Raw genomic sequence first — 24,726 nt, forward strand, 5'->3', positions numbered from 1 at the left:
GCTGGGGAAAGCCACCCCAGACATGCCTTTTTCTTATTCCCTAAAGTCTAGCCTACGCCTTTTGAGTTATTCACGTTTGCTCCCATCGTAGGCTTTGGCAATTGCCTTGTGCTGACACAGGGACTTCTGGTTCCTGAGTCCAAGGGAGTGAAGCGGTGGGTGTTGAGGAGGCCAACGCTGGCGGGTGGCCCCAGGATCCAGCTGTGCACAAACCCATACCACCACGGAAGATTGGTCTTCTGAAGTGACTGGCAACTCTAGGCTTTGAATTGTCATTTAAAGAGCTCTTTTATTAGTTTGAACACCCGTCACACGTTCTCGCCCCTCCGGATTTTTGTGGGTAGAGAAGTATTCAAATTATACATAAAGAATAATTACTACAGAAGTACATTTTTCCTTCTGTACTGAAAAAGGAGACAGCTTCTCGGCTAGCATAAATTTGTATAACTCTGCTAAAGCTGAGACTTACACCAGGAACATGATCCTTATTAGTCTAGAAGGGAAGCAGCTGATTATTACAAAATCTAGCATTTTAGAGAAAAACCCAGAGTGGTTTAATTCATTCCCTTACTACAGTAAGCAAAGGGCATTTCACTTGCTGAGCTTGCCTGAACAGCAGCACCGTGTTATACCCTGCGCTAGTTTGGCTTTATATGCTGGGAAAGTGGAAACCCTTACCCTGCCCACTTCCACCAAGTTGGTGACCATGACAACACTTGCAGAGTTTTCTTGCCAAATCATTCTCCAGAAATCCTTCACTGTCTCTTGCATCGGCCCTGGGGCAGGAGAAAAGACAAAAGGACATCTTAAGAGAGTGTATCGAATGCCAACAACTCTTTTCAGCTGTTCCCCAGCCATTGCCCTGTTCCCACAGGATCCTACTCTCCCTTTCAGATCATCCCTCTGAGATTAAGAGATCAGACACTTCCTCACAGGGGGTATTTAAGGTTCTAGCACGCTTGAAACAGAGGTGATGGCTGTATTGTAAATAGTAGAGATGGCTCCAGTAGGTAATCATGTATAAGTGATGGGACATGGATGCACCCTATAGTGACTCTGTAATTAAGGCTGTATTGAAATTTGTACCTGATGCAGCACTAAAATTCCTCCATTTCACACTTTAATATTTATTAATTATGAAGGAGGAAGGAAACATGCAGAAATTAGGCCTTTTTTGAAGTTTCTCCAGAGAGAAAAATTTCAGGTTCCAACAGCCAAAGAGCCAGTACTCGCAAGAGGTTTGTTAGGCTAGAGCCTCTCTCTGACTTTGTTTCCTTCCTCTCTTCTCCACTGTCGATGGAGTGGAGAAGAGGACTCCTTTCACCCGCTCTGCCCATCCTCCATGTTCTCTGCCTTGCTGCATTCCCTATACCTGTACATCCTCAAACACCAGTTTTATTCTAACATGGTTTTTTACTCTTTCAACAGGGACAAGCCAGCAATAAAGTCATAAAGCAGAATGTAAGAATAGAGTCATTTCTATGAACATCACATTTGCAGGTAAGGAATGCACAAAAATGAGGACAAATAATGGTAGAGGAAGTAGTCATGGCATAAGAGTTTGGGCAGTGATGCAGGAAAACAGCACCCTGTAGTACAGAACAGGAGTAGGGAGGTTTGTCATCTAACATGGATAGCCCTCAGCATTGAATTGTGTTGTTTTTTCTTGTTTCCCCCCCCCCCGCCCAAAGGCATAGGAAACTCATCAACTAACTTACAGAAGGTGGTGTTCAAATGTATTTCCTACTAGTTCCCAGTAACCAAAAGTTCATCAGTCACAGGCTTATTCATACTGCCCTCCTCAAGCAATTTCATTTCAGAAGGTAAACCCAAGATCTGTAAAGTCTCTATTAGTTCTAATCTCATACTTCATGCACAAAGGACGCATTATAGATTGTACTGCCACCTCTAAGTCTGTAGCATTGTTTTATTCCTGTAGCTGAGGTTTTGCGTTTGACTGCCTGTCCTGGTTTTGGCAGGGATAGAGTTAATTTCCTTCCTAGTAGCTGGTACAGTGCTGTGTTTTGGATTTAGGGTGAGAATAATGTTGATAACACACCGATGTTTTAGTTGTTGCTGAGCAGTGCTTACACTAGTCAAGGACTTTTCAGCTTCCTATGCTCTACCGACTGAGCAGGCTGGAGGTGCCCAAGAAGCTGGGAGGGGGCACAGCCAGGACAGCTGACCCCAACTGGCCAAAGGGACATTCCATACCATGGGACGTCATGCTCAGCATATAAAGCTGGGGGGAAGAAGAAGGAAGGGGGGGACGTTTGGAGTGATGGTGTTTGTCTTCCCAAGTCACCGTTAGGCGTGATGGAGCCCTGCTTTCCTGGGGATGGCTGAACACCTGCCTGCCCATGGGAAGGAGTGAAGGAATTCCTTGGTTTGCTTTGCTTGTGTGTGTGGCTTTTGCTTTACCTATTAAACTGTCTTTATCTCAACCCACGAGTTTTCTCACTTTTACCCTTCTGATTCTCTCCCCCATCCCACCCCGCGGAGGGGGAGTGAGCGAGCGGCTGGGTGAGGCTTAGTTGCCGGCTGAGGTTAAACCACGACAGTGCCTTAAAGATCTTGGAACACTCTATATCCTTCCCTTTTGTGCCCCTATACCAAGTTTTCAGATGTCCCCCAAAACAGAAGATGTCACCCTATAAATAGCTCTTACAACAGTTTAAAACAGCAGAGGTTTTACAAATATTTAGACATACAAGAATGAACTTGCCTTGAGTTGCAATGTAATGGCGAGGCCGGTGGTACCCCTGGAAAAAAAGAAAATATGTGACGGGCTGCGAGATCACAGTTCAGACAAAGCACATCATGTATTTTATACTTTCCAGGTCCCAGCAATGCTGCACTCTTAACAATGTACTAACACTGGTTACTGAATGAATGAAGACAGGCAACTAGGCTGCCCTATGAGATTTTAAGCGATAGTATCTTGCTCAGGCTGTATAATAAGGTCTCATTATGCCAAAGAGAAAACAGGAATGGGTCAGTTTTCACTATTTCCTTGAAGAAACACAAGTCCTGTGACTAACCTGTGGGCAACTCTGAAAACTAATAGGCAAAACGGTGTACCTTCTTGTTTGAAAAAGAAGAAAGGTATGCATTTGCCTCTGTATGAAAATGCTGCATATCAGTCTTATGTAACTTTATTAGGTGTATTTTTCATCCCTTAAAGAAACTCTTCTGAACATTGTCACATTCCTAAGATTTAGGAGATGCATACAAGAAACACATGTTCATTTGATCATTCTGTGTGTGCGAGGGAGGCTGCTTTTTGAATGTTATTTTATAACACTAAAAAGAAAAAATGTCAATCTATTTACACGCCTTCTGCACTGCAACTTTGTAAGAAGTCGGTAAGTCTCAGATATCTACTAACACTATTGCGAGGGGCCGATATTGATTTCCGCATATGTCATTTAGCCCACATTCCACTTATGTTGGTGGATCTGTCAAACATAGGAAATCTCCATCTGTCCAGATTGGTCAGACAGAATAAACTGGAGACCGAGAACCTTCTCCCTGTCACGACACTATGTTTGTATAATGTTCAGCTGCCATTCATATCAGATCAACAGTCCGTCCCTATGGCAGATGCACCAAATTCATAAGCAGACTTGTCAGCAGGAGTGTTTGTCATAGCGGGAATGTCCAGGAGCCTTACGTCTATGTAATTGGCGTTTATGTAGTCAGAGTGAGGGTCCCCATCCAGCAGCTGCAATCTCACTCTTGAATGATCATCTGAAAGAAGGAAAGAAAAAAAAGTGACAGTAACGATAAAGAGGAGTTTCTAAGTGTTTTTTTTTAATCTGCCGATTCCTGCAGGTGGGTAATTGAATCCTTAGAATAATAAAAAATGAAAGAATATCACAGGTATTCTTGTTCCTACAAGCCCTTTCTTTTGTGTTTAAGATGTAACGTTTAGATCCTCAGGTTAGTGTTCATTCATACTCGGTGTTCATTAAATTCACTGCTGTCACCATAATCCTTATAAAGCTTTTAGACAGACCACAAACGTTGCTTGGTTTGGGGGTCTTGGGACAGATCTCCGTTACAAAAGCCATCTTCACACTTGAAAGTAACAGCCTCCCTGGCTTCGTCTGATCTACGGAAACTGAGGCAAGAGCTAAAACTGTCAAGATCAGGATAAAAATAAATAGGTCACGACAGAGGTATAAAAGATTAAGGAGGGTAAAATGGCAAATGAAATCCTGCAAATAAGAAATGGGGCAACCCAGAAACCTGAAAGGAAATACCAAAGGAAATCAGAGCAGTGTTCCTTTATGCAACCCACAGAACTCACAGCAACAAAACGGCATCAAGGCAGCGTTAAAAAAAATAAATTAGAAACATTCATGTTTTTGAGGACATTCAAAATTACTTTAGATAAGGCAATAAAATAACAGATATCAAGCTTTTCATCTCCCAGCATGCTCTACAGTTCAGACGCAGAAACGAACTACCCCAGCGGGCAGATTATGTCATGATTTTCCACCGAGGGAATATTTTGATCTTTCTCTGGAACAGCTGGTGCTGGGCTCTGTCAAAGGAGATACTCCGTGAGCTGGGCTGTTGAGCTGATTCGGTCTGGCAATCCCAGCACTGGTATGCAATTAATTGCAGAACTGCTATCTAAGGGCCAGTTGCTTGGCAAAGGCTCCTGGGGTACAGAGGTCACTGCTGGGCATGCTGGGCTTATTTTTAAACAATTTTTTAAAGAAGTATAATATAGAGTCCATTAAGCTTATTTCCTCTCTACCAGCTCTCTAGACCTTAGCTCTCAGTCAGTAAAGCACTAATGTTTAGAGGCACTTTGCAAAATTCGGGCCTAAGCATGACTTACGTTCCATTAAAAAGATTCACAGCAATGAAACATAAAAATACGAGGTGTGATTCTGCAGTAACTCAGTCAAAAAGGGTTTTAGTCATCACTTAATTAAATGTAGAATCAGATAATAACTGTGAAGACAGATGTGCATGCAGTTCTGAAAACCAAGATTCGGATATATGTTAAATATTAATTCGGTTATGTAAAACAATGATTCTCATACTCTCTTCATTCTTTGGGTGAGATTTTCACACCCCAAAAATACAACCACACTGCTGTATTTATCAAATCCCATATTTGCATTCAAAAAAGGTTACGCAGCTGAATCCATCAAAAGCTCTGTTATATTTGTATTAATAAATATACCCTTTGTAGACACAGTGGAAGTAGGTGTATTTCTCAGAGTGCTGATGTTCCCAACTCTAGACAGTTACCTGCGCTCAAGGCAACTGCACTAGGAGTTGCAGTAAATCATGTGGTCAGACAGACAACAAAAGAATTTATACTTAGAGCAATTCATAAAGACAGACCAAGAGCTGATTAAACAGGACATCTAGACGAAATACACAAAATCTCCCACAGACAATTTCAGACTTGCAATTCAAGGCAGGGAACTAAGGCTAGTTAAGAATCACACAAAAGCAAAGAAAAAAAACAAACCCTAGAGCTAATGGCTGGGAGGGGAACATTTACTAACTCCTCTTGTGATACCACAACATAATAACGTTATGGAAGTCTTAACTTATTGCAACAATAGAACTAAAAAGAGATGAGACCAAAAATGACCCTAATGGCAGGTGAAAAGAATCTCAGGTGGATTTTTTAAGTGGGACAAAGACACTGGCTATGCACAGCGTGTAGTCGAAGTGCTCTGAAGAGCCCTCAAGGAAGAACCTGCCTCTCCTCATTTAATAGAACCAAACACAAAATTTAAGTTTCAGCTCTTTGAGCCACTCTTTAGTTAAAAACTTAAAACAGACAGGATGAATACCTTCTGAGGGAGCTAGATGAAAGACCTGAGAAGGAGACTGCAGAAGAGGTCTATGCATTTAAGACAGCTATGGATGAAGAAAAGATGCTCTGTAGCTGTAAAAAGTGTTGGGTTTTTTGCCTTTAAGCCAAATATGATTATTCTGTTCATGAAGAACAGCAACGGAAGAAGAAATGTCCATTGGAAATGAATGGTATTTTTAAAAAAGGAGACATTCAGGTTTAGGTCCAATTATATTTTGGGACCAAATGAAAAATACTTTTAGTTGAACTTTGCTTCAGGAGGACAGAATTCACAATAATTCATTGCATATTTTACAAAAATGAGATTAATTCCTGTGGGAGATTTATTTCTCTTATGAGTGTGAACAGTGCAGCAGAAAAAAAAAATCTGTGTACATGGTAAACACAAAATATTAGTGATGTTTTAATAGTGCCTGTTTAGGAGCACAGTCTGAATAAAAGTTCATGAAATAACTTACTTTGTAAATCCCTTTTTTCCCCAAAAAACATTGGAATTTATTTGGCTTTTTTTTTTTAATGGAGAGGGGCAAAAACCAATGCAACTTATTATGCTACTAACAGTAATGAACTTGTACTTAGTTGTTTTCATCTATGGACTTTAAAGGACTTTTTAAAGAACAGCGAATGTCTTCACTATATCTTCTCCCAATGGTCAGAATTTATTTCTGATTCTGCACCCTTTCCACTGGACTACACTAGCCAAGGAGACTACATATTTGGCACACTGAAATGAAAGTGTTGCTCAACTCTTCTGTAAATTTATCAGACATCCTATCACTGTGTGTTACAAATGGATTATAAGAAACTTTAAAAATGGAGGGAGAAACAGAAGAAAAATTGCCTGTCTGTAACATTCAGGACTGCAAAAAATGGAAATATACTTAATAAATGTAGAAATGATTTTATTTCTCCCTATTTACTATAGTCTGTATGCAAGTTAGCAGAACTCTAAATTTGTATGAAGAGTACCTTGCCTGAAAATTGGTCTTAACACAGATTTAAAAAATGACAAGAATTTCACTGAAAAGCATTGTGCTCCCATTTTAGCACAAAAATGTTATCGTTTCAAACTTCTGTCAAAATTCCCATTAGTGATCACTGCAATTTTTCCACATCTCATTTTGACACCAGCACTGGATTAATCTCACACAACTTTTGCCATCTAAATATTACGCAGCTAGTCTAAACTGGCTGTCAAGGTTCCCCACACAGCCAATGGAGAAATACAGACATCTTTTGAAGTTATTCAACCCAGTTCTGGTACGAAAAGATGATCTGCCCTCCCAAGGCACACTGCCCTCCCCTTTCTTTCCCCACTGGTCCTGGACTGTGCCTTGAGAACTGGGTAGTAGCGAGGTGAGATATATCCCACCCTCTCAGGATCACATACCATGGACACTGCACAGACAAGCAAGAGCATAGGCACTACAGAAGAAACCATGGAATAAAAACACTTGGAAGACAAAAGACTTCTATTCTAAATCCAATACTGACATGATTTTTTTTTAATTTTATGCATTATCCCTGCCCATGGCCAAGAAGTGCATCCACCTGCGTTTCAGCCGAGAGCTCTGTTAATCTCTCTGTTGTTCGTCTCTTCCACCACAAAATTCTCTTAGTAATTCACAGTCTTCCAGCCCAAAGCATATGGTAGTCAGAACATGAAGGAAATCAAGCAAATTTCTCTACTGTCTTTTGTCATCAACTCAATAGTTTTTAACGGACCATCACAAGACTTTAAAACCATGGTGCCTAAGTGGGAAGATGCTCCACTGCAGATGGGAGGATGTGTCTAAAGTAGCATCAGTACGAGCACTCCTGTGAGTGCTGACCTCCTGTAATATTGTGCTCAGTAAAGGGAGAAAAGGGAAAGAAAGTGCTCTCCTGTAAGTCGAAGCAAAACACAACCCTATGTCTTTATGTCCTCAGCTCTCATCTGAGAGCTTTTACTCTATTATAATGTAATGGCTCTAAATCTCGACAAGATGGGGAGAAATTGAATAGAACCAAAGGTCCCATACAGCTTCTGGATGTTTTCTCTTCTACGTAATGGGTTCAGCTCAACCCACAAAAGCTCAATGTCTCTCCCCCTAACAACCACTTGCTGATGCGCTTTGAAGGCCTCAATATCTAGTCCCTAAAGCAAATTTAAATCATTTTGCTTCAGCACATAAATGGATACACTACCTACCCTTGCCCCCTAAAGAAAAATCTTGCATCTCTACAACTGTGTTTGTGCTTACAGCTTTTATACCCAAAGCGCAGGACTCTGCCAATATAATAAAAAGTTTGAGTAGGGCAGCTTTCTCCAGCATGGCAAATCTGTGCAATTACAGTGCATCTTTCCACCATCAACAGTGGATTTCTGTGGTCATCCAGACCCCAAATCCACTCCTTAGCTTTTCCTTTTCTCCAAAAAACATACCAGTGTTGCAGATTGAAGGGAACCCTGAAAAGCCGGGGTTTAAAGCATGGGAGAGCTTAGAGCTCTCTTGCATCTCCTCTTCATGAACAGATTAGCCTCATCTGCAGTTTTGGTTTGCAAATGTAAGAACAGCAGATGTTGGGGCTGGCAGTAAGATCTAGGTTTTCATAGAGAGGCACGATGTTAATACAGCCCTGGGAAAGCAGTGAGCCGAGTAAAACAGTCCTGTAAGTGTACTATTACCCAGAAGGCCATAAAGACAAGATCCAATCTGCTGTGATTCACTGAGCAATGCTACTTATTGCAAGAGCTTACAAACCCACATTTTAACAAAAGTCTCTGGAGCAGTTACAAAAGTTAGATCAAAACCTGACTTTTCAATTCACTCCCCAAAAGGCATGGGATATCTTGTTCCAGGAGTGATGAACTGGCAACTGTGGTTAAATAAATAATGTTAATTGCCATCTGCAGCCTTTTACCAAATAAACTGGTAGGAGCAATCAGTGCATACTCTGGGTTTTACTGGCAATTACAATTCTAGTACAACAAAGCAGCTAGGAGTGTAATCGTTTTCCACCTCCCCTCCTCTGCCCAGGCTTTTGCACAGTTTGTACCCACTGAGCACATTCGTTTTCATCATCTGCCCAGAGGGAACTACTCTCCTGCTATTCTCAGCTCTGCTATCAATTCCCTATTCTGGATCCTGTCGTTGCCTTTACTCAGGAAAGTTGTCCAACGTCGCCCGTCAGTGGGTCTGGCTCAAGGCTTAGCCAGTGATGCCACTGATAATTTCCCAATGGTTTTACAAAATGTCTGATGAATGATATGCTCCTTCCTTAGGCATCCTCCCTTCCTTCTCCCTAGCCTCTTCAAAGTGAAGTAAAGATTTCACTCCATTTTATCACTTTTTATTGCACATTACTAAATTCTCCTTGCTGTCTTTTAGGAGAGCTGTTGTCTCCTCCTCAAACTCTTTGTTCTGATATATATTTGAAGCGAAGAAAACCCACTCAACTTTGTTATTTACCTTCAACTCTTCTGTATCCTTCCTCTCTTTCACTACCTTGCTTTCTTTATCTATGCCTTTCTCAACCTCATTCTGAAATCCTTCCCAACAGCCCTCAAAATTGAGCTTCTTTCCTGATGTTTTATACCGCACAGACACTTCTTCCCTAGCTTTGATTACATTTTGCGTTCCCTTTTTCAAGCGCATCACCTTCTATCTGTATTGCTACTGTATTTATATTTATAGCTAAAAGGCTAACATCACTCTTCGTTAGACAGCAACCCATATTTGTGAACACCCTCCCTTTAGATAATACCCCATTTATCTTCCTCGATTTTGCTTCCTTAATTTCTTCTCACATTTCATTTGGGAGTTCAATGTTTTCTTTGTGATCACCTTCAACATAAATTAGATGGCGGCTATTGCACACAGTCTTGTCTCTTTTCTCCTCCACTTTTAAATGATGTCAACTGCTTCCTCAAAATCATGCAGAGAAACAAAGAGTCTTTCTCATTTCCTTCCTTATATCATACTATGGCACTTTCATCTGCATTCCAATGTGTAGTTGTTATAGCTGGAAGATTCATCTGTCTTAGACTAATTTAATCTAAGCTAGTCATATAGACAGGTAAATTGAACCTCTGTCCGGAGGTATCTCTCTTTGCCACTAGGAACACAGGAAACTTAACAGTGAGGTGGAGCTTTTAGGCAGCTGAAGTTTAGGGAGATGATTTTCACGCTAACTGTAATACTGCAGTACTATCACTTCCATTTTCCCCATAGAGAAACAAAGACTGATGGAACTGGTGACCTGCTCACAACCAACGCACAAAGCCAGCAGCACAAGTGGGATCAGATCAGGGCTCACAAACTTCTGATCTCCATTTTCAGATTTCTTCACCTTTACCATGGGGGCCTGAACTGAGCTGTTCTGTGCCATTCCCCAAAATGTCTTACATGAATCATTTCTTTCAAGTCTTGAAAGAAAGAGAGGAGTAGTTAAGATATGTGTGAGATGATCTTTCTTTATGGCCAAGTTTTGTGGGGTTTTTTTACTTCTTTAGTAAAGTCTGTCTGTTCTAGAAGAAATAATACATATTTAACCTGAGAAAAAATAAAGTACTAAATATATCACTCAGCGTGACTTAATTTTGCTCTTACAGCATTCCATAGATTTATCCAGTCATGAAAATCTATGGCACATTCATTTATATTCTTATTTCTTGTTCTGATGCTCTCAGGCTTGGCTTCTCCAACTTGATGCTGCTCAGCAGCCCTTAAAAAGAATGATTTCTCACACCTCTTCTCCCCAGTCATTATAAGGAATAATGAAACACTGGGGTGAGCTGCCTGGGGAGCTTGTGGAAAGCTCAGCTTTGGAGATCGTTAGGAATAGGCTTCACAAATATCTGATGCAAATGACAGAGGTGAATTTAGTCCTGACTTGGAGAATAAAGCTGACCTAAATGGGTTTATGGAGTCCTTCACCACCCTGCAGTTCTGCAATGTATCAATATTCCTGTAACACTAACAGTAATTGGTTCCTGAAAGAAGTAAAACTAAAAAGCTTCAGCGCATTTTCAGCTGCCTTATTGTAATTCTGGGGCAGAAGCTAAGCTTGTCCCACACATCAAACCAGCTCTCTGGGGACAAGCAGTGACTGCTCCACTGGTTACTGACCACAGGGAAGGAGAAAATCTGATCTCTGATCCATATCTAAAAATCTGATCTATTTGCATCTCCTTTTGTGCTCCCATTTGTGGCACTGAACACTCCGGGTTATGTAGTAAAAATGGACATAAAATGGGCATCATCGTCCACTGCACAAGTCTGACAAAAGGATTTAGCCCTTAAATTACAAACATTAAGCACAAAGCAAGGTAGATAGAAAATGTGTAAAAAAAATGTAAAGTCATGCAATGACTTTATGTAAAACAATGAAAAAACCATAAAATAAAAAAAAAAACAATCATAGAAACATAGCCTGTAACAAACAGATTGAACTACTGAATGCTCAGCACTGTAAACCAGCTTTTAGTGAGATTCTCAAACACACACTTTTCCACAGGATGCACATAAAATCTTACAGAAAGCTCAGTTTAATGTGAATTTACACCTACAGGAGATTATGTTTCCATATCTATTCTTATTGCGGTTTTCGTCTTCCTTGGCTGTATCCCAGGATGCCGTCTGCCCCTCGGGTAGTGCCTGCAAAATAAACAATAGCAGAGTGTTTATAAAAATCTGGCCAATGCCTTCAGGTGGATTAAGATGACTGAGCAGTGCAAAAATAAAGGTGCTGCATAATTCAGTAGTCAATCAAGCAAACACCTGTTCTTGAGAAAAGGGCATATCCACTAATGCAAAAAGCAGAGCTTGGTGCAGACCATTTGCACCTCTTGGCTTCTGCCAGTGAAGAATCATTTTCCTCCTGCTACTTCAGCTCTAAAAGGATCAGGGGAATTTATTTCTGGCTGCACAGTCACAGGTTAACCTCATTTCTCCTGTAGAACAGGGTTTGTGGAGATTTCACATACATACACTTCTAAGAAAATCCAGATGGCTGAAACATAGTGCTTAGTCTTTCATATTTAAGTTGAAAACAGATACGGTGGTTTCACCTATTTCTATATTAATGATGGGGTGACGCAATACAAACCACTAGCTGGTTTCCTTGGGGGGAAAATAAAAAAGCTTGGAGTTTTAGATCATGTCTAAGGAAGAGAGGTAAAAGGAGGTAAAACATGCCCACGAACTATGAAAATAAATAGCTATTTTCCTAAAATCTGCTCTTTCAGTTGACAAGGATGGGGTAAGGAAACTGGCAGCACACAATGCTACCCTACCCTATAGCCTGGTCCTATAGCTATTCTGAACACACTCAAATGAGCCACCTTCCCCTTGAGACACGTCCAGGAAGGATGTTCAAGGCAAAGCCAGGAAAACGGCAGCTGTCACGGGATCTGGCTGAAGGACATCTTGTCTTCCTTGGAAGACGGCCCGGACTGCCTGTAAGCAGGATGATCCCTCTCCCTGTCTCAGGACGGTCGGGGATGTCAGCACAGGCAGATCAAAGCAGCAGGCACAGCAGTGCTTTCTGCTGAAACAGCAACGGCACCAGCTCCCTGGGTATGGCCGGCATCACAACTGGACGGAAAGCCACGATCTGCAAACCGCTGGTGTCGGCTGCAGCCAGCCTAGCCTTGACTTGTGCTGAAAACACAGGTGAGGAGAAGAACAGCTCCCACTCAATTGCCTCTCTAGATCTGCCTCCTCCAAGATTGACTCCCTAACATGATCCTACATTACTAAAAACAGCAGCGACATTATAAATTGTATTATTTATGGTCCCCAGGGAATTACAGGGCTTTTATACCACAATCATTGTAGAATCGTATCTGCCTTAGCTAGCAGTGGGTAGCTTGACACAGCTGTGCTAGAAAATGAATTTATATTCATCTTCACAGGCCATCCAGGTCTATTACAGTGCCTGAATGCAATAGCAGAGAGACACAATTATTAGGATCTACAACACTGGCATTACAATTAAACTTAATATGAGCAAACCCCTGGCAGACCAGATCGTTGTGAATTTTCCCCAAAGGGGTTCCAGGACAGAAAAAGTCAGGCACTGCAGCACTGCCAGGAGCACTGCTGACAAAAGACAAGGACAGTGAATTCCTATTCAAAAGCCCAGGAGAAAGAGTAATAACTCTCTAATTGGTGAGGGCTTTGATCACACATATATTTCCTTTACAGACAGCTGTTTCCAAATAGCAGCTCATCTCCCGAGCACAAAAAAAAAACCCAACCAACAAACCCATACACAACAAAAAAATCCCCGAGCAAAAGAAAAGAGGTGAGGAAGGTTCATTTTCATCTTCAAAGACTGAGGAAAAAGGTGCCTTGTTTTTCCACTAATATCAAATTACAGCAGATTGACCAGAGAATGGCAACAGTCATTAGACATCTAATCATAGCCATCTGAAAGGAAAAAGGAAAAAGGAAAAAGGAAAAAGGAAAAAGGAAAAAGGAAAAAGGAAAAAGGAAAAAAGAAAAAAGGAAAAAAGGAAAAGAAGAAAATCCTTTCTCATGACTTCCACATGGGAGAAGCTATCTTGGCCAAAGAAAATACATTCAGGTCCAGTAAATCCCTTTTCAGCAAACCCCATCCTTTCATGTGATTCTCCATTGAAATGGATGTTTTTAGATCTGCCTGATAGAGCCTCCCAAGATTTAAGAGTCCAGGATTTTTCATCTCATTCAATACTAAAGAAATCTCAGCTTTTCACAGAACTATCCAACTCTGAAGAGAGGAAGCACAGCTCTGGTTGGTGAGGAACACAAACTGCCTTTGCAGAGGCATACCTTATACCCCTACTTTTATACACACCAGATGAACAAATTGGAGTAACTGCATGTACACGGGTGGTACAGCACCAACAATTTTTCTGTGAGATCACTAAAAAATGCAGCACCAAGAATCAAAACTGCATTAGTAGTACAAAGGCAAAAATATCAATTATAATTCAGTTGCATCCAGAAAAAGAGGAGCATACCTAACGTTTTGTTCCTTCAGTTTTTGTTTCTAAAATAAGTATCTCTATAATAGCAAAAAGGGTTAATATTCTGTTTCTCTCTGCATTATCAGCAATGGTAAATCAGGATAGCTCACTCAGGCATCCGTATTTGATCTGCATTTCACAGGAAACGCTCCCCCTTCTTTGTTTGATTTAACAACTGCAAACTTTCAGAGTTCAAAAATCTGGACTTGATTTTCAGGCTTTTCTTACTTTTCTTCTTTTAGAGAAGTTTTGTAAAATTTATATTGAAATATATTCCCAGGAGTGGAACTTATGTTACAATGATGCTTTTTAAACTAAATTGATCTAATTTTTATCTGAAATTACAAGGATAGAACTCTAAAAGTTAGCTTCATCTCAATCAAGCTTTCTAAGCAACATAGCCCAAACATAACTAAAGTGTTCACATTAAATTGAGGGTTATTGCAAGCCAATTTAAATTTCCAATGGATGCATTTAGTTAGTTTGCTGCTTGTTTTTAATTTAAATATGAAAACTTGAATCGTTCATTTGCACTGACCTACCCCAATGCTGCAGTATTGCTGCCAAAGGCAACAACATCAATTAAAAGCCTTGCTGCTCATCTCAAAGCTTGCCCCAGAGTCCTGGCCCTCTCCCTGCAGCCACTACCTTCTCAACAGTGGTGGCAAAACTGTTCCCACAACTCTGCTGTGACCCAGGGTTAAAAACTGCTTCGGATAAATAAAATAACCGAAAAAGAAATACTTCAGCCGGTTCAGTTCCCCATTCCTGTTCGTAGCAAAGCCTTAAGCCAACAATGTCCAAGGACAGCATCTACAGAAACACCCTGCTGCCAAACGTTTTGCAATGTCACGTCACAGCCTGAACGCATCTATTCTTTTGACCAGATAGAAGACGTGCAGCCAGCCAGAAATGAAAGGGTTAAAATACAGAGGTGAATTCAATAACCTGAAGACCCTCAATACTAAGATGCTTGAGGAAGGAGCCACAAAATCCAAAATAACTAAACGGTCTCAGTAACGCAGCAGGAGAATGTACTTTAGTGACATCCTAAATCATAATGGAAAATGAGTTTGGATACTTAAGCTTATTATCTCCGTAGCCAGTAATTGGTGCTCGCAGTAAGTCTATGGGACTAGTCCCGCAGCTCACAACAAATCAGGGCTGATATGTTCTGAAAAAGGAACAGGTGACATTTAAATGTGTCCCGTTCAAATGTTTACGCCTATGCCTAATCCCAAATAGTGCTATCTACATCCAGTGTCAGTGATATATTTCTCTCTTGTGGTCTACACGTTTTATTGCTAAACAGAAGCAGCAGCCAAAAAGGCCCAAGTCACACTTTGGCCTCAGGTGCAGCAGGCAGACCCAAAATAACACACACACGGCAAGCGCTGACAGATTCCCACGTGCGTGCACACACACGCAGTTACCAGCCATTTCACACCAGCAGTGACACCGCTTACACGATCACATCCTGCTTTTCATCTCAGTGTGAAGTTACGTGCAGGATGGAAACACCAGAAATATTTTTCTAGATGCCCTTGGTAAAACATGCTGCCTGTGCTCTAATGGTCTGTAGGTGAAGGTTTATTTTAAACAAATACTGAATGCAATTTCCAGTGGAGAAATTCAGTGGAGATGAGAATGTAGAGAGATAAGAGACTGTCATGTGTGACTGATACACTCCGTTCAAAGTGATTTTTCATGAGAGTAAAATTATTTGGTAACATATCACTAAATAGGCTGTAATTTATGCTATCAATTTGCAAAGTAAGTAGAAAATCAGCTCCTTAGAAGAAAAAACATATTTGGAGGTGACACTGATATCAGTGTATGAAAACACATTTTAAAAGAGACATCAAATTCTTTTTAAGATTTTATCAACCATTCTGCAAAACATTTTGCAAAGCCAGTTTTGCAGCTTTGTGTTCCTCCAGATTCCAGTCTGAGACACCACTCTCGGCCAGCCTAAACCTCCTACCTTCCAGGAGTTATAATGCTCCTTGACATCCTCCCCCCATTTGTGGTATTGCTGGTGGTGGCTGAAAGCTTGTTGGAGCTGAAGTGCTGCCTGCGTCCCATGCTCTGAAAACCAAATTCCACCATTGAAAATGACTGCTACTTCGGGCAGTTACCTCTGACTGAAGGGTAGAACAGCACGGGTGATTTGAGAGCTCGTGGCATTCTCCAGGCTATTTCTTGTAAAGAAAGGAATTATGCAAATCTATATAATGTCATCGTCATTATATACGTATGTAGATAGCACTTTCTGGGGAAGGCAGAACTTGGGGAGCTGAAAGTTGCATTGACATTTTTCATGCTAATGTGTTATTTTGATAATTACCAATGCCAGTGCCAGAAAATTACATATATGCCAGCACCTGTTTTCTTCTTGAACATCAAGAACTAGATCTTAGGGCATCTGTAATTGAGCTGGATGCAGTTTTGGGTAGTATTCATGGAAATGGAGGCCAAGGGGAGGCTAAGTAAATCTCCTGAGAGAATTATTACCCGTTTTCAATATTAAACAGAGCTCTTTATATTGATAGTTTAATTAGCGTGCCTGATTGTGGGGCATGAGTGACTAGACCTGGTTAACATACAGTTACCAGAAACATTTGTTATGACACTCTTTGATGCTATCTGATTAAAAAAATACTCCCTACTGACAACCAGGGAAAGATTGCCTCTCAATTACAGCAAAACCCAGCATCAGTGATACAAACCCCATGGACTCTTACTTGCAGGGCGGAAAAGTGAGCCGTTTTCATTAAGTAACTTATTTTTCACAGCTGTTATGTTATTTTTAAGTAGTTTTAATGCCACTATGCATATTAATTGCTTATTGCCTTCCCACAAGCTTACTACATTCATTATAATTATCGCTTGCTAGAGCAAAGTCTCACATATGTTTGATACTATTTCCCTCATCTGTTCTCTCTCCTCTAAACGTATATTCCTCTTCCAGCTCCTCCCCAACGTCATGTTTCTTCTTGTCATTTGAATTACATTCCTGGTCATTCCAGCTCGGGGGGAAGAGCTGGGGGTGGGGAGGAGGGCTGCTTTCATTTTTGCAGCTTACTCTTTGCTCCTCTCTTCACATGGAGTTGGAAGAGTAGATCAGCCAAACATATTCCGAGCCAGAGGTTTGAGCATACTGGAAAACTCCACCTTCATTTAAGCTACACAAGGTTCCTGCCTTTGCCTTTACAATTCTGCATTCAGGTTATTACGCTGTGATTTAATTTGATCAATTGTTACAGAGTGTTTGGAGCTCCCAAAAAGCTCAAGCAAAACCCCTTCCTTTTCTCAAAGCCTGGCTTGCACTGCTGTCAACGAAAGCCCATCAATAAGTAAGGGACTGTGGGACTCCAAGCCCTTCACTGAGTTCAGCGCCTGTTAAATATTTATTGTCTGCTCTTTATGGGAGAGAGGGCACATGCTAACGGATGAGCACAATGTCATTATCTTATCGCTGTAGTAAACACCTTTTCTTTGGACTAGAGGGCCACCAAAGACTGCTAGCGCTGTGAAATCCTACCCTCATAAACAGAAATAAGATGGAGAAAGGAAAGGATTAAGACAGTAAGTGAATTAAGGAAAAGAAGCTCTTAAAAACCATTATCCTCCCCTCCCAAGCATCTATCCTTTGTGAGTGCAACTTCTCTACTTATTCATGTGAGTGAAGGTTCCTCTCACCTCATACTCCTCTTTAAATCCATAGCCCTGTCCTCGCTTCATCTGGGTGATGTGCTGCAGCAGGTCGGCCACTCGGATGGCTGGCTGGAACTGCCCCCGGGGGTAGGACATTTCCACCGGCTCGCAGCTCCGGTACGGGTGGGTCTGGATAGTCAGGGTTGGCTGGGTCATCTCTCCATGGCTACTGTCTGTTTTAAAGACAGGGAGGCAAAACAAGCTTTCACCTATCTGGTATTTCCACTCTCACTCTTGCTCTCTTTATTTGTTTCTCCACCACCCCATAGGTTGGCGCAGGCAGAAGAAAGTAAAGAAATAAGTAGGAAACACACAGTTGCCTACAGCTGCCTAGAAAGACTAAATCACACTTCAATATTTTTTGTGTGAAGGAGACAAACCCAGAGAGATGGGACACAGAGTAAAGAGCCAATCAGGCTAACGAGGATACAGCACATAGAGCGAAATAGCACATTTTGTAAGGGTGAGCTCTGCATAACGACTCCAATTGAATTACATACCTTTCGTCACAAACCTGCAAAGAACATGACTGAAAGATACACAGAGATGAACACGATATTCAAGTGGGATTTGGGGTGTACAATATGAGATAACTGAAAGGGGCCCAAAGTTAATAGCAAACAAATTATTAGCATTTCAAATAAGCCACACAGGATGTTAGAGGCAAATTAAACTGCTCTGCTAGTTCAGGCCTAAAATTTATATGTAAATTACAAAGATGTAATATTATCAGAAAGAATAAACCAGCATAAAAATATAGTTATCCTGCATACAGAAAGTTAAAATTTCAGATATGTCAACTTAACAGAAAAAGTTTCTTTTTGAAAGAAATGGATTAAAAAAAATCTCTATCACTATGCAGATGGATATAGCCCCAGCACAACACATATACATAAAAAAATATTCCTGGTGAACTAATAGAAAAGAGCTTAAATAACCAAACAATTGACTGTCACAATAGTTATTTTTAACAACAGAAACTCAGATTAGGTGAAAAATTTAGCTTCTTATCTACCAGAGTTGACCAAATTTAGACAGTTGGCCAAATAAACCATTGTTTTTTCCTATGATTACAGGCATCTGAGATGCTTGGGTTCTTTCGCACATACAGACCTTATCAGTCTGCATCAATTCTTTCTGGTCTTACCCAAAACGAAGCTATTAGCAAACAAAAAATATACCTCTCTCAAATTGTTCATAAAAAAAACCCTTCAGACTGCATACACAAGGCTTGTTTCTTACAGAAAGCTTACTGACAAAGAGCCTAAACACTATCCCTTTACAGCAATACTGCAGTCATGTTTTTGAAGGGATAAAGAATAAATAAATCAAATTGCAATTTCAGGGTGATTTTTGTGAGGCAGAAATACGGCCGGAGTGCTATTGTAGACATTGCTATGCTTGAGAAATCGCCATGGAGTTTTGATCAGAAGCAGTCAGGATCTCTGCTGTTGTCCCTCACTGCGAAGTTGGGTAGGAGCAGGCAGATGAGTGCATTCGACTGCCTTCCCAGCAGCTGGCAAACCAACGACATGACAAAACACCACAAATAATACTTTAGCTGGTTTACTGTTATATTAGGGGGAAGATATCAAGACAGGCATATGCTCTGTTTTGAAGTTGCAGGACTATGAGAAGGAGAAAGAAATGCCAGCAGTGGACACTGCCGCAGGGCAAGCTGATCTCCAGTGTGAGATAAATAAGTCTGGTGGTTGAATTATCAGAGACACCGAACACATCCTGCTTCTTCTGAAATAAATTAGCACAAAGTGACCATCTGCTCTATGATTAAGCTACTGAATTTAAGGATTTCTGAATCCCAGGTTCTCATAAACACAGTCACATTCCCAGGACACTCAGAGATTTACAGAGCTATGGCTCTAGCGAAGCAACCCTCAAATACAAAATGTGAATAAATTTGGGATTTAAGGAAGAGTAACATCCAAAGCATTTGTATAATCATCCCTAATGCTCTGACTAATGACAGTGTGAGAACTCTGAACAGAGGGAATTTCAAGGCTTATTAATTCCCCTAGTTGGATTCGCTTTCCCAGTGCATCTTTCCTCCCCTATTCCCTATTAACCTCCTGTAATGGAGAGGAGAAGATTTTTATCGTGGACCATTTCCGACAGACGTACTATGCTTAATTTTCCATCATTAGGTTTAATACAAACCCAATTTCACAATTGGCTTCTCTGAGGAACCTACAAGTAATGCCACATTTTTATCAGCCCCAATTAAAAACCATTACGATATCCCTATTCGAGAGGGAGTCTTAAAATTAATGTGCGGTTCTAGTGCTAATACAGTAACGGCACATGCAGAGTACAGGCTACTTGTAACATGGAGCTCAGATCACTCAGCTCCTTTGCAGGCAATTATTAATTTCTCTCTTCATCAGATCCTTTAATTCTGGTATACTTGGCTCTCTTCTCAGAAAGAAGTATCATAGGGAGAGGTGAAAGCCAGAAAAGTGGTGCCCCCTCCTTTTCAAAATAACTTCCCTCAAAGTACGTGCCCGTGTTATGAATCTGGGACTAGAAGAAGCTGCTCAGCAGCAAAGAAGGATCTGACTCTGGCCTTTGAATTTACAGTGACAACTGTGCTTCTGGCCTCTTTGGTCAGACAGATGAAAAATGGTACAAAAACCACTGATTGTAGTAACAGCTCTTGTAGTATGGTCCGCGGCATCACACCGTTTGCGTGCCTCGCACCCAGCCAAGTTAAGTTTCTGCTTAAAAAAAAGTGTCACACAATCTGGGTCATCCTACTCTCAACCGAATGACACACAGAGCTGAAATTAGGCAGAAGATCACCTCCTCCGTACGTCCGTGACAAAAGCGTCTCGAATGGCCTCTGCACTACCTGAAAGAAAACCCAAGCCAGACACTTGCACAAGCTCAGGACAACTGTCAGTTATTCCCATGAGCATTTTATCTGGGCCAAAGAAAGAGTGGAGGGGCTTTTATGGAGACAAATTGCTATGTATGAGGCGAGCCTAGCGTTCATATGTTCTGCTAATAAAGCCTGATGCAAGAAACATATTGTTCCTTCTCCGTCTAATCACACCATGAGCCTGAACCTAAGCATGGTTAATGAGGCGCTCACGCAAGGCACGACACCCTCTCTGAAGATGTGCTGTTTACAGCAATTTTGTGAACAATTCAGAATGCAGGTAGGAGGCGAGGTAGCAGCAAACTGATCTCTCCCTAGGACAATCAACCAAAAGAGTCTTTGGAGGGCTTGCAAACAGGCTTTGCTTTTCCTGCAGGTTGCAGCTATAAACCACAGCTCATTCCTTTTGGCACCATTATTACTGGAAAAGACAAGAAAAGTCAGACTTCTGCTTTAATTGTTGCACTAAAGGCAAGTCACAGCAATTTTCCGTAGTCCCTTCTCTCCGTCCCCTTCTCACAAACATGCCCCCATTCCCTTGCAAACGAGGATGAGTTTGTAGGACAAATTGGCCAAGACTTTCACTAAAGTTTCGGCAGCGCCTCTAAAGCATGTGTGCCTTTTATGAGTTTTCAGTGAGATGAGCAAAACAAGAAAATGGATTTTTTTGGAAAGATGCTTGAAATAATTCACTCTAATACTCAGAAACTACTCAACATACAGAATCGTGCATCAGGCTTTTTTGGATTATATTTCATATGCACATCTTATTTCTAGTCATATGTCCTCATTTTGTTGATAGGAACACATACCACCACATTTCTTTGCATACCAAAGATGGAATACAGTTCCAAGAAGTAATCAAAATTAAAACATTTCAAGAGATGGTGATTCCATTCTGACCCCAAAAGTTGTGGCAATGGTTAATTACCCTTGCTGTCTAAACATTTCTTAATTGCAATTTGATTTTGCTTAGCTTCGACTTGCAGGCACCGAATCTTATTATACCTTCTGTTAGATTAAAGAGCCCTCTGAGCATTTGAAATCTTGACCCATGCAGGCACTGATCAAATCACTTCTTCAGTTTCTCTTTGATAAAGTAAATCAATGGAGAGCTTCTGAAGTCTCATTAGGGCAGGCTGTTCAGGGCTCCGGCTCCTTCCTAGAACCATTTCCAATTTTCCACAGTTCTTTTTGTGCAGCTGTAAATAAAACAGGTATTCTGCATGTTGCTGGAAACATGCTGTTTGTAAGAGGATCATTTCTAATATTAGCAGCTGCAATAGCAAAATACGTTGTCAGCTTGTTTGTTAATCCTTTTTAGTGCAACACTCTTACTCCCCATACTAAGATGTCTGTTGCCAACACAGATATTTTGATTTCTGGAAGCTGGCACTTTCATTATCAGCCTAAGAGTTCACAGAATACCCTGAAATTTTGTATAAGACGTTAAATCAATGATTCACTGGCGCTCTCAGAACTAGCCTGATTGGGAAACTCTTCAGGCATCTCAGCTTATCTGTTTAGGGTGTAACTGCAGATAATCAAATTTAACAATGTTGACTCCACTTTTAATATTCACAAACTCTCCTTGCTTATGAAATGGTGCCTCTTGTGCCTCTCTTCTTTGCTGGAGAAATAATCATGAACTTGCTGAAGTAAACTCTGAGGTCTTACTCTGCCAAGAGAAACATAAGGGAGTCCAGCGTGCAGAGGAAAGCTGAAGCAGAGGCCAGCTAGGTGGCATCTTTCCCCATTTGATGAGTAACCCCGAGGGTGAGATATTAGTGCTTGCCTGCTGCTACAACACCTTGTATTATGTACTTTTGTTGTTACCCAGACAAGTAAAATAAGTATGTCTCCCTCCACAGAAAAACTGATAAACTTCTCCACAGATGTCACAGATAAGATGAAGAGCAGCTGGGAAATTAGATTCCCAGCCTGGAAGTGGCTCTGTACGATCAGACCCCTGCGCAACGTCCCAGTAAGGTTGCTGGGAGGGGACCTGCTCATCCAGAGCACCTTTGGGGATTAAAACTTTAGATCCTTTTATAGATGTCATCTTGTTTTGTAAACATAGTTTTGTTAGTCTGAGAGATAGATATCTGGACACGGAGTATGATGTTGCCTTCTGACCAGAAAACTAACCTATGCCTCAAACAACTAAAAGCAATGCTGCACCGATGTGTCATCCTGTATATGTAGAGAAGTTTCTTTCAAAACTTTTGCTTTAATATCCACAAGTTCCTTCTGTGTCTGAAATGACAGGCCTATCATCTTTGTTTATATCTTTATTCTCTCAGCCTTGGCAAGTGTGTAACATGATAAGACATCCTTTGCACAAAATAAATTATATTTTGAGTGGTGTTTGTGATGGATTTAATTACACACATATCCAGTCTCTCTACACTAGAGTAAGGGTTGTCAATTATTTGACACCTTCCAAGGATGACTACAGCATGGCTAATATCTCTTCCCCTTACACTAGGGATATGGTGCAAGCTGGTAAAATTAATTTGCTTTTTTGTGTGCATCAAGGCTTTATTATATGATAAATATCCAGCTATAATATGCTATATACAATACAAACAGTGGTTTGGCAAACCAATGTCAAAACATCATTTGTCTAATGATATCAACTGAGCTATAAAAAGGCACTTTCCTTAACAAAAAGCCTTCTGACACCAGGTTTGACAGAGAGCAGAGGATGCATCTTTCATTTCAAAGGCTATGAAGAAGCCACATGTGCATAATAATAATAATAAAAAAAAAAGCTGGAGAAAGTAATTTGCTCTAGATTCTAAAGAGATTTTTAAGAATCGCTTGGTAAACACGTCACACAAGTGTATTCTAATCTTATAAAAACTATTGCATACAATTTTTTCATCAGTTAGCGTAGAAGAAAATCCCCTTAGAGATGTAAGGAAGATGCTTTGGTGAGGTGAGCTAAGACTTGGGACTATCGGGTACATGCGTAACAGTGCAGCTCTTCAAATGCGTGGACCTCACCAAGTCAAATCTCTCTTTGCCTCCTTGGTGAAAAGAGGCTGTCAGATCTACCTACCTTACAGAGCAATTCATTAGTTACAGCTGAAATACCGGCAACTTCCAAACAGCACACAAAACTAGAAGCCACTAAAGACTGGAAAAGAGCGTTTTCCAAGCTATCTGATCATGTGCAAGCAGAAAGTAATGTAAGAGAAATTCACCTCAAGTAACAGCCTACAAGGGCATGCGCGTCCATCACTCATTCTGCTGCAGGCCAACATTAGCACAGCGAACTGACGTGAGAGCCTCTCCCACTGCTCCTTAGAGGCTGACATGGCCGGGGAGGCTACAGCTACAACTGAACAGATCAAGCCATTGATTTCCGAGCTTCCATTGCATAAAAATAACTCATCCTGCAATTTAAAAAGCCAGTAACGGTGACACTTGCTAATGCAGCAATATCAGCTTCTGAATATCTTTTTAGTTCTTCAAAGATTCGGTTGTGGATGTACCCGCAGCAGACTGATTAGGCACGGGCAAAAGCCTATCCAAGCTACAGAAGACTGAAATTCAGGGCAAATTTCTATGTCTAAGCACAAGCCACTTTTTGTGTGAGACTTCCTGACAGCGAGCTTTCTCTGCTTGTTCTGCCCATCTGCAAGGAACTAGAAGGCACTATAGTCCTCATCCTCTCTGGAGGGCAGCGACTCTTGTTGTTAGGATCCTCTTGAGCAGTTGAAATGAGAACAAGGGTAAACGTCCTTACACGCTACCGGGAGATGTTAACGGATGCAAGGGAAGCACATGCTGGTTCCCCTGAAGAGACTGCCCTGATGACATCTGCTGAACACCTTCGAGAGCTACTGACCATGCACATTTTCTCCAAAAACAACCTCTAAGGTTGTACTACCTCCTGTTTAGGCTTTACAGTACTGGTACAACATGGGCCTTACTGAAGTATTAAAAATAGGGAAATCTACCTCCTTTATTTGTTAGTATTAAATATTCACTTCTCTAGTGAAGATGCTTACGCAAAACATTTAAATCCAGAGTTGTCTACAACAGGGAGAGAAAATTACGGAGCTAAAAACATGCATTACATAAAACAGCATTAATCAAGCACGGGATAGGGTAGAGGCAAAACCAAAATCCCTTATATCTTACTACCAACAAATCATGTCACAGCCAAGCCTAGGGAGTCATCCACTATTGCAGATACAGAACATTTATTAGCAGAAGGCATAACAGATGGGAACAAATAGCACTGAACTGCAGGTA

General features: G+C 41.0%; 1 protein-coding gene across 5 annotated transcripts in view; it reads right to left on the reverse strand.

Annotated features, from left to right (window-relative positions):
- Positions 1-24,726, reverse strand: part of PTPRT (protein tyrosine phosphatase receptor type T) — a 475,551-nt gene that overhangs the window by 26,095 nt on the left and 424,730 nt on the right. For all 5 annotated transcript variants that reach the window (XM_076352439.1, XM_076352436.1, XM_076352438.1 and 2 more), the window contains 5 exons: positions 17,550-17,737; positions 11,403-11,490; positions 3,674-3,750; positions 2,726-2,762; positions 679-776 (listed from right to left, as the gene is read on the reverse strand). In XM_076352439.1, the coding sequence (XP_076208554.1) occupies positions 679-776; positions 2,726-2,762; positions 3,674-3,750; positions 11,403-11,490; positions 17,550-17,737 (488 nt within the window). The remainder of the gene's footprint in view (positions 1-678; positions 777-2,725; positions 2,763-3,673; positions 3,751-11,402; positions 11,491-17,549; positions 17,738-24,726) is intronic.

The sequence above is a fragment of the Aptenodytes patagonicus genome, chromosome 14 (assembly GCF_965638725.1).
Source record: "Aptenodytes patagonicus chromosome 14, bAptPat1.pri.cur, whole genome shotgun sequence".
Lineage (NCBI taxonomy): Eukaryota > Metazoa > Chordata > Aves > Sphenisciformes > Spheniscidae > Aptenodytes > Aptenodytes patagonicus.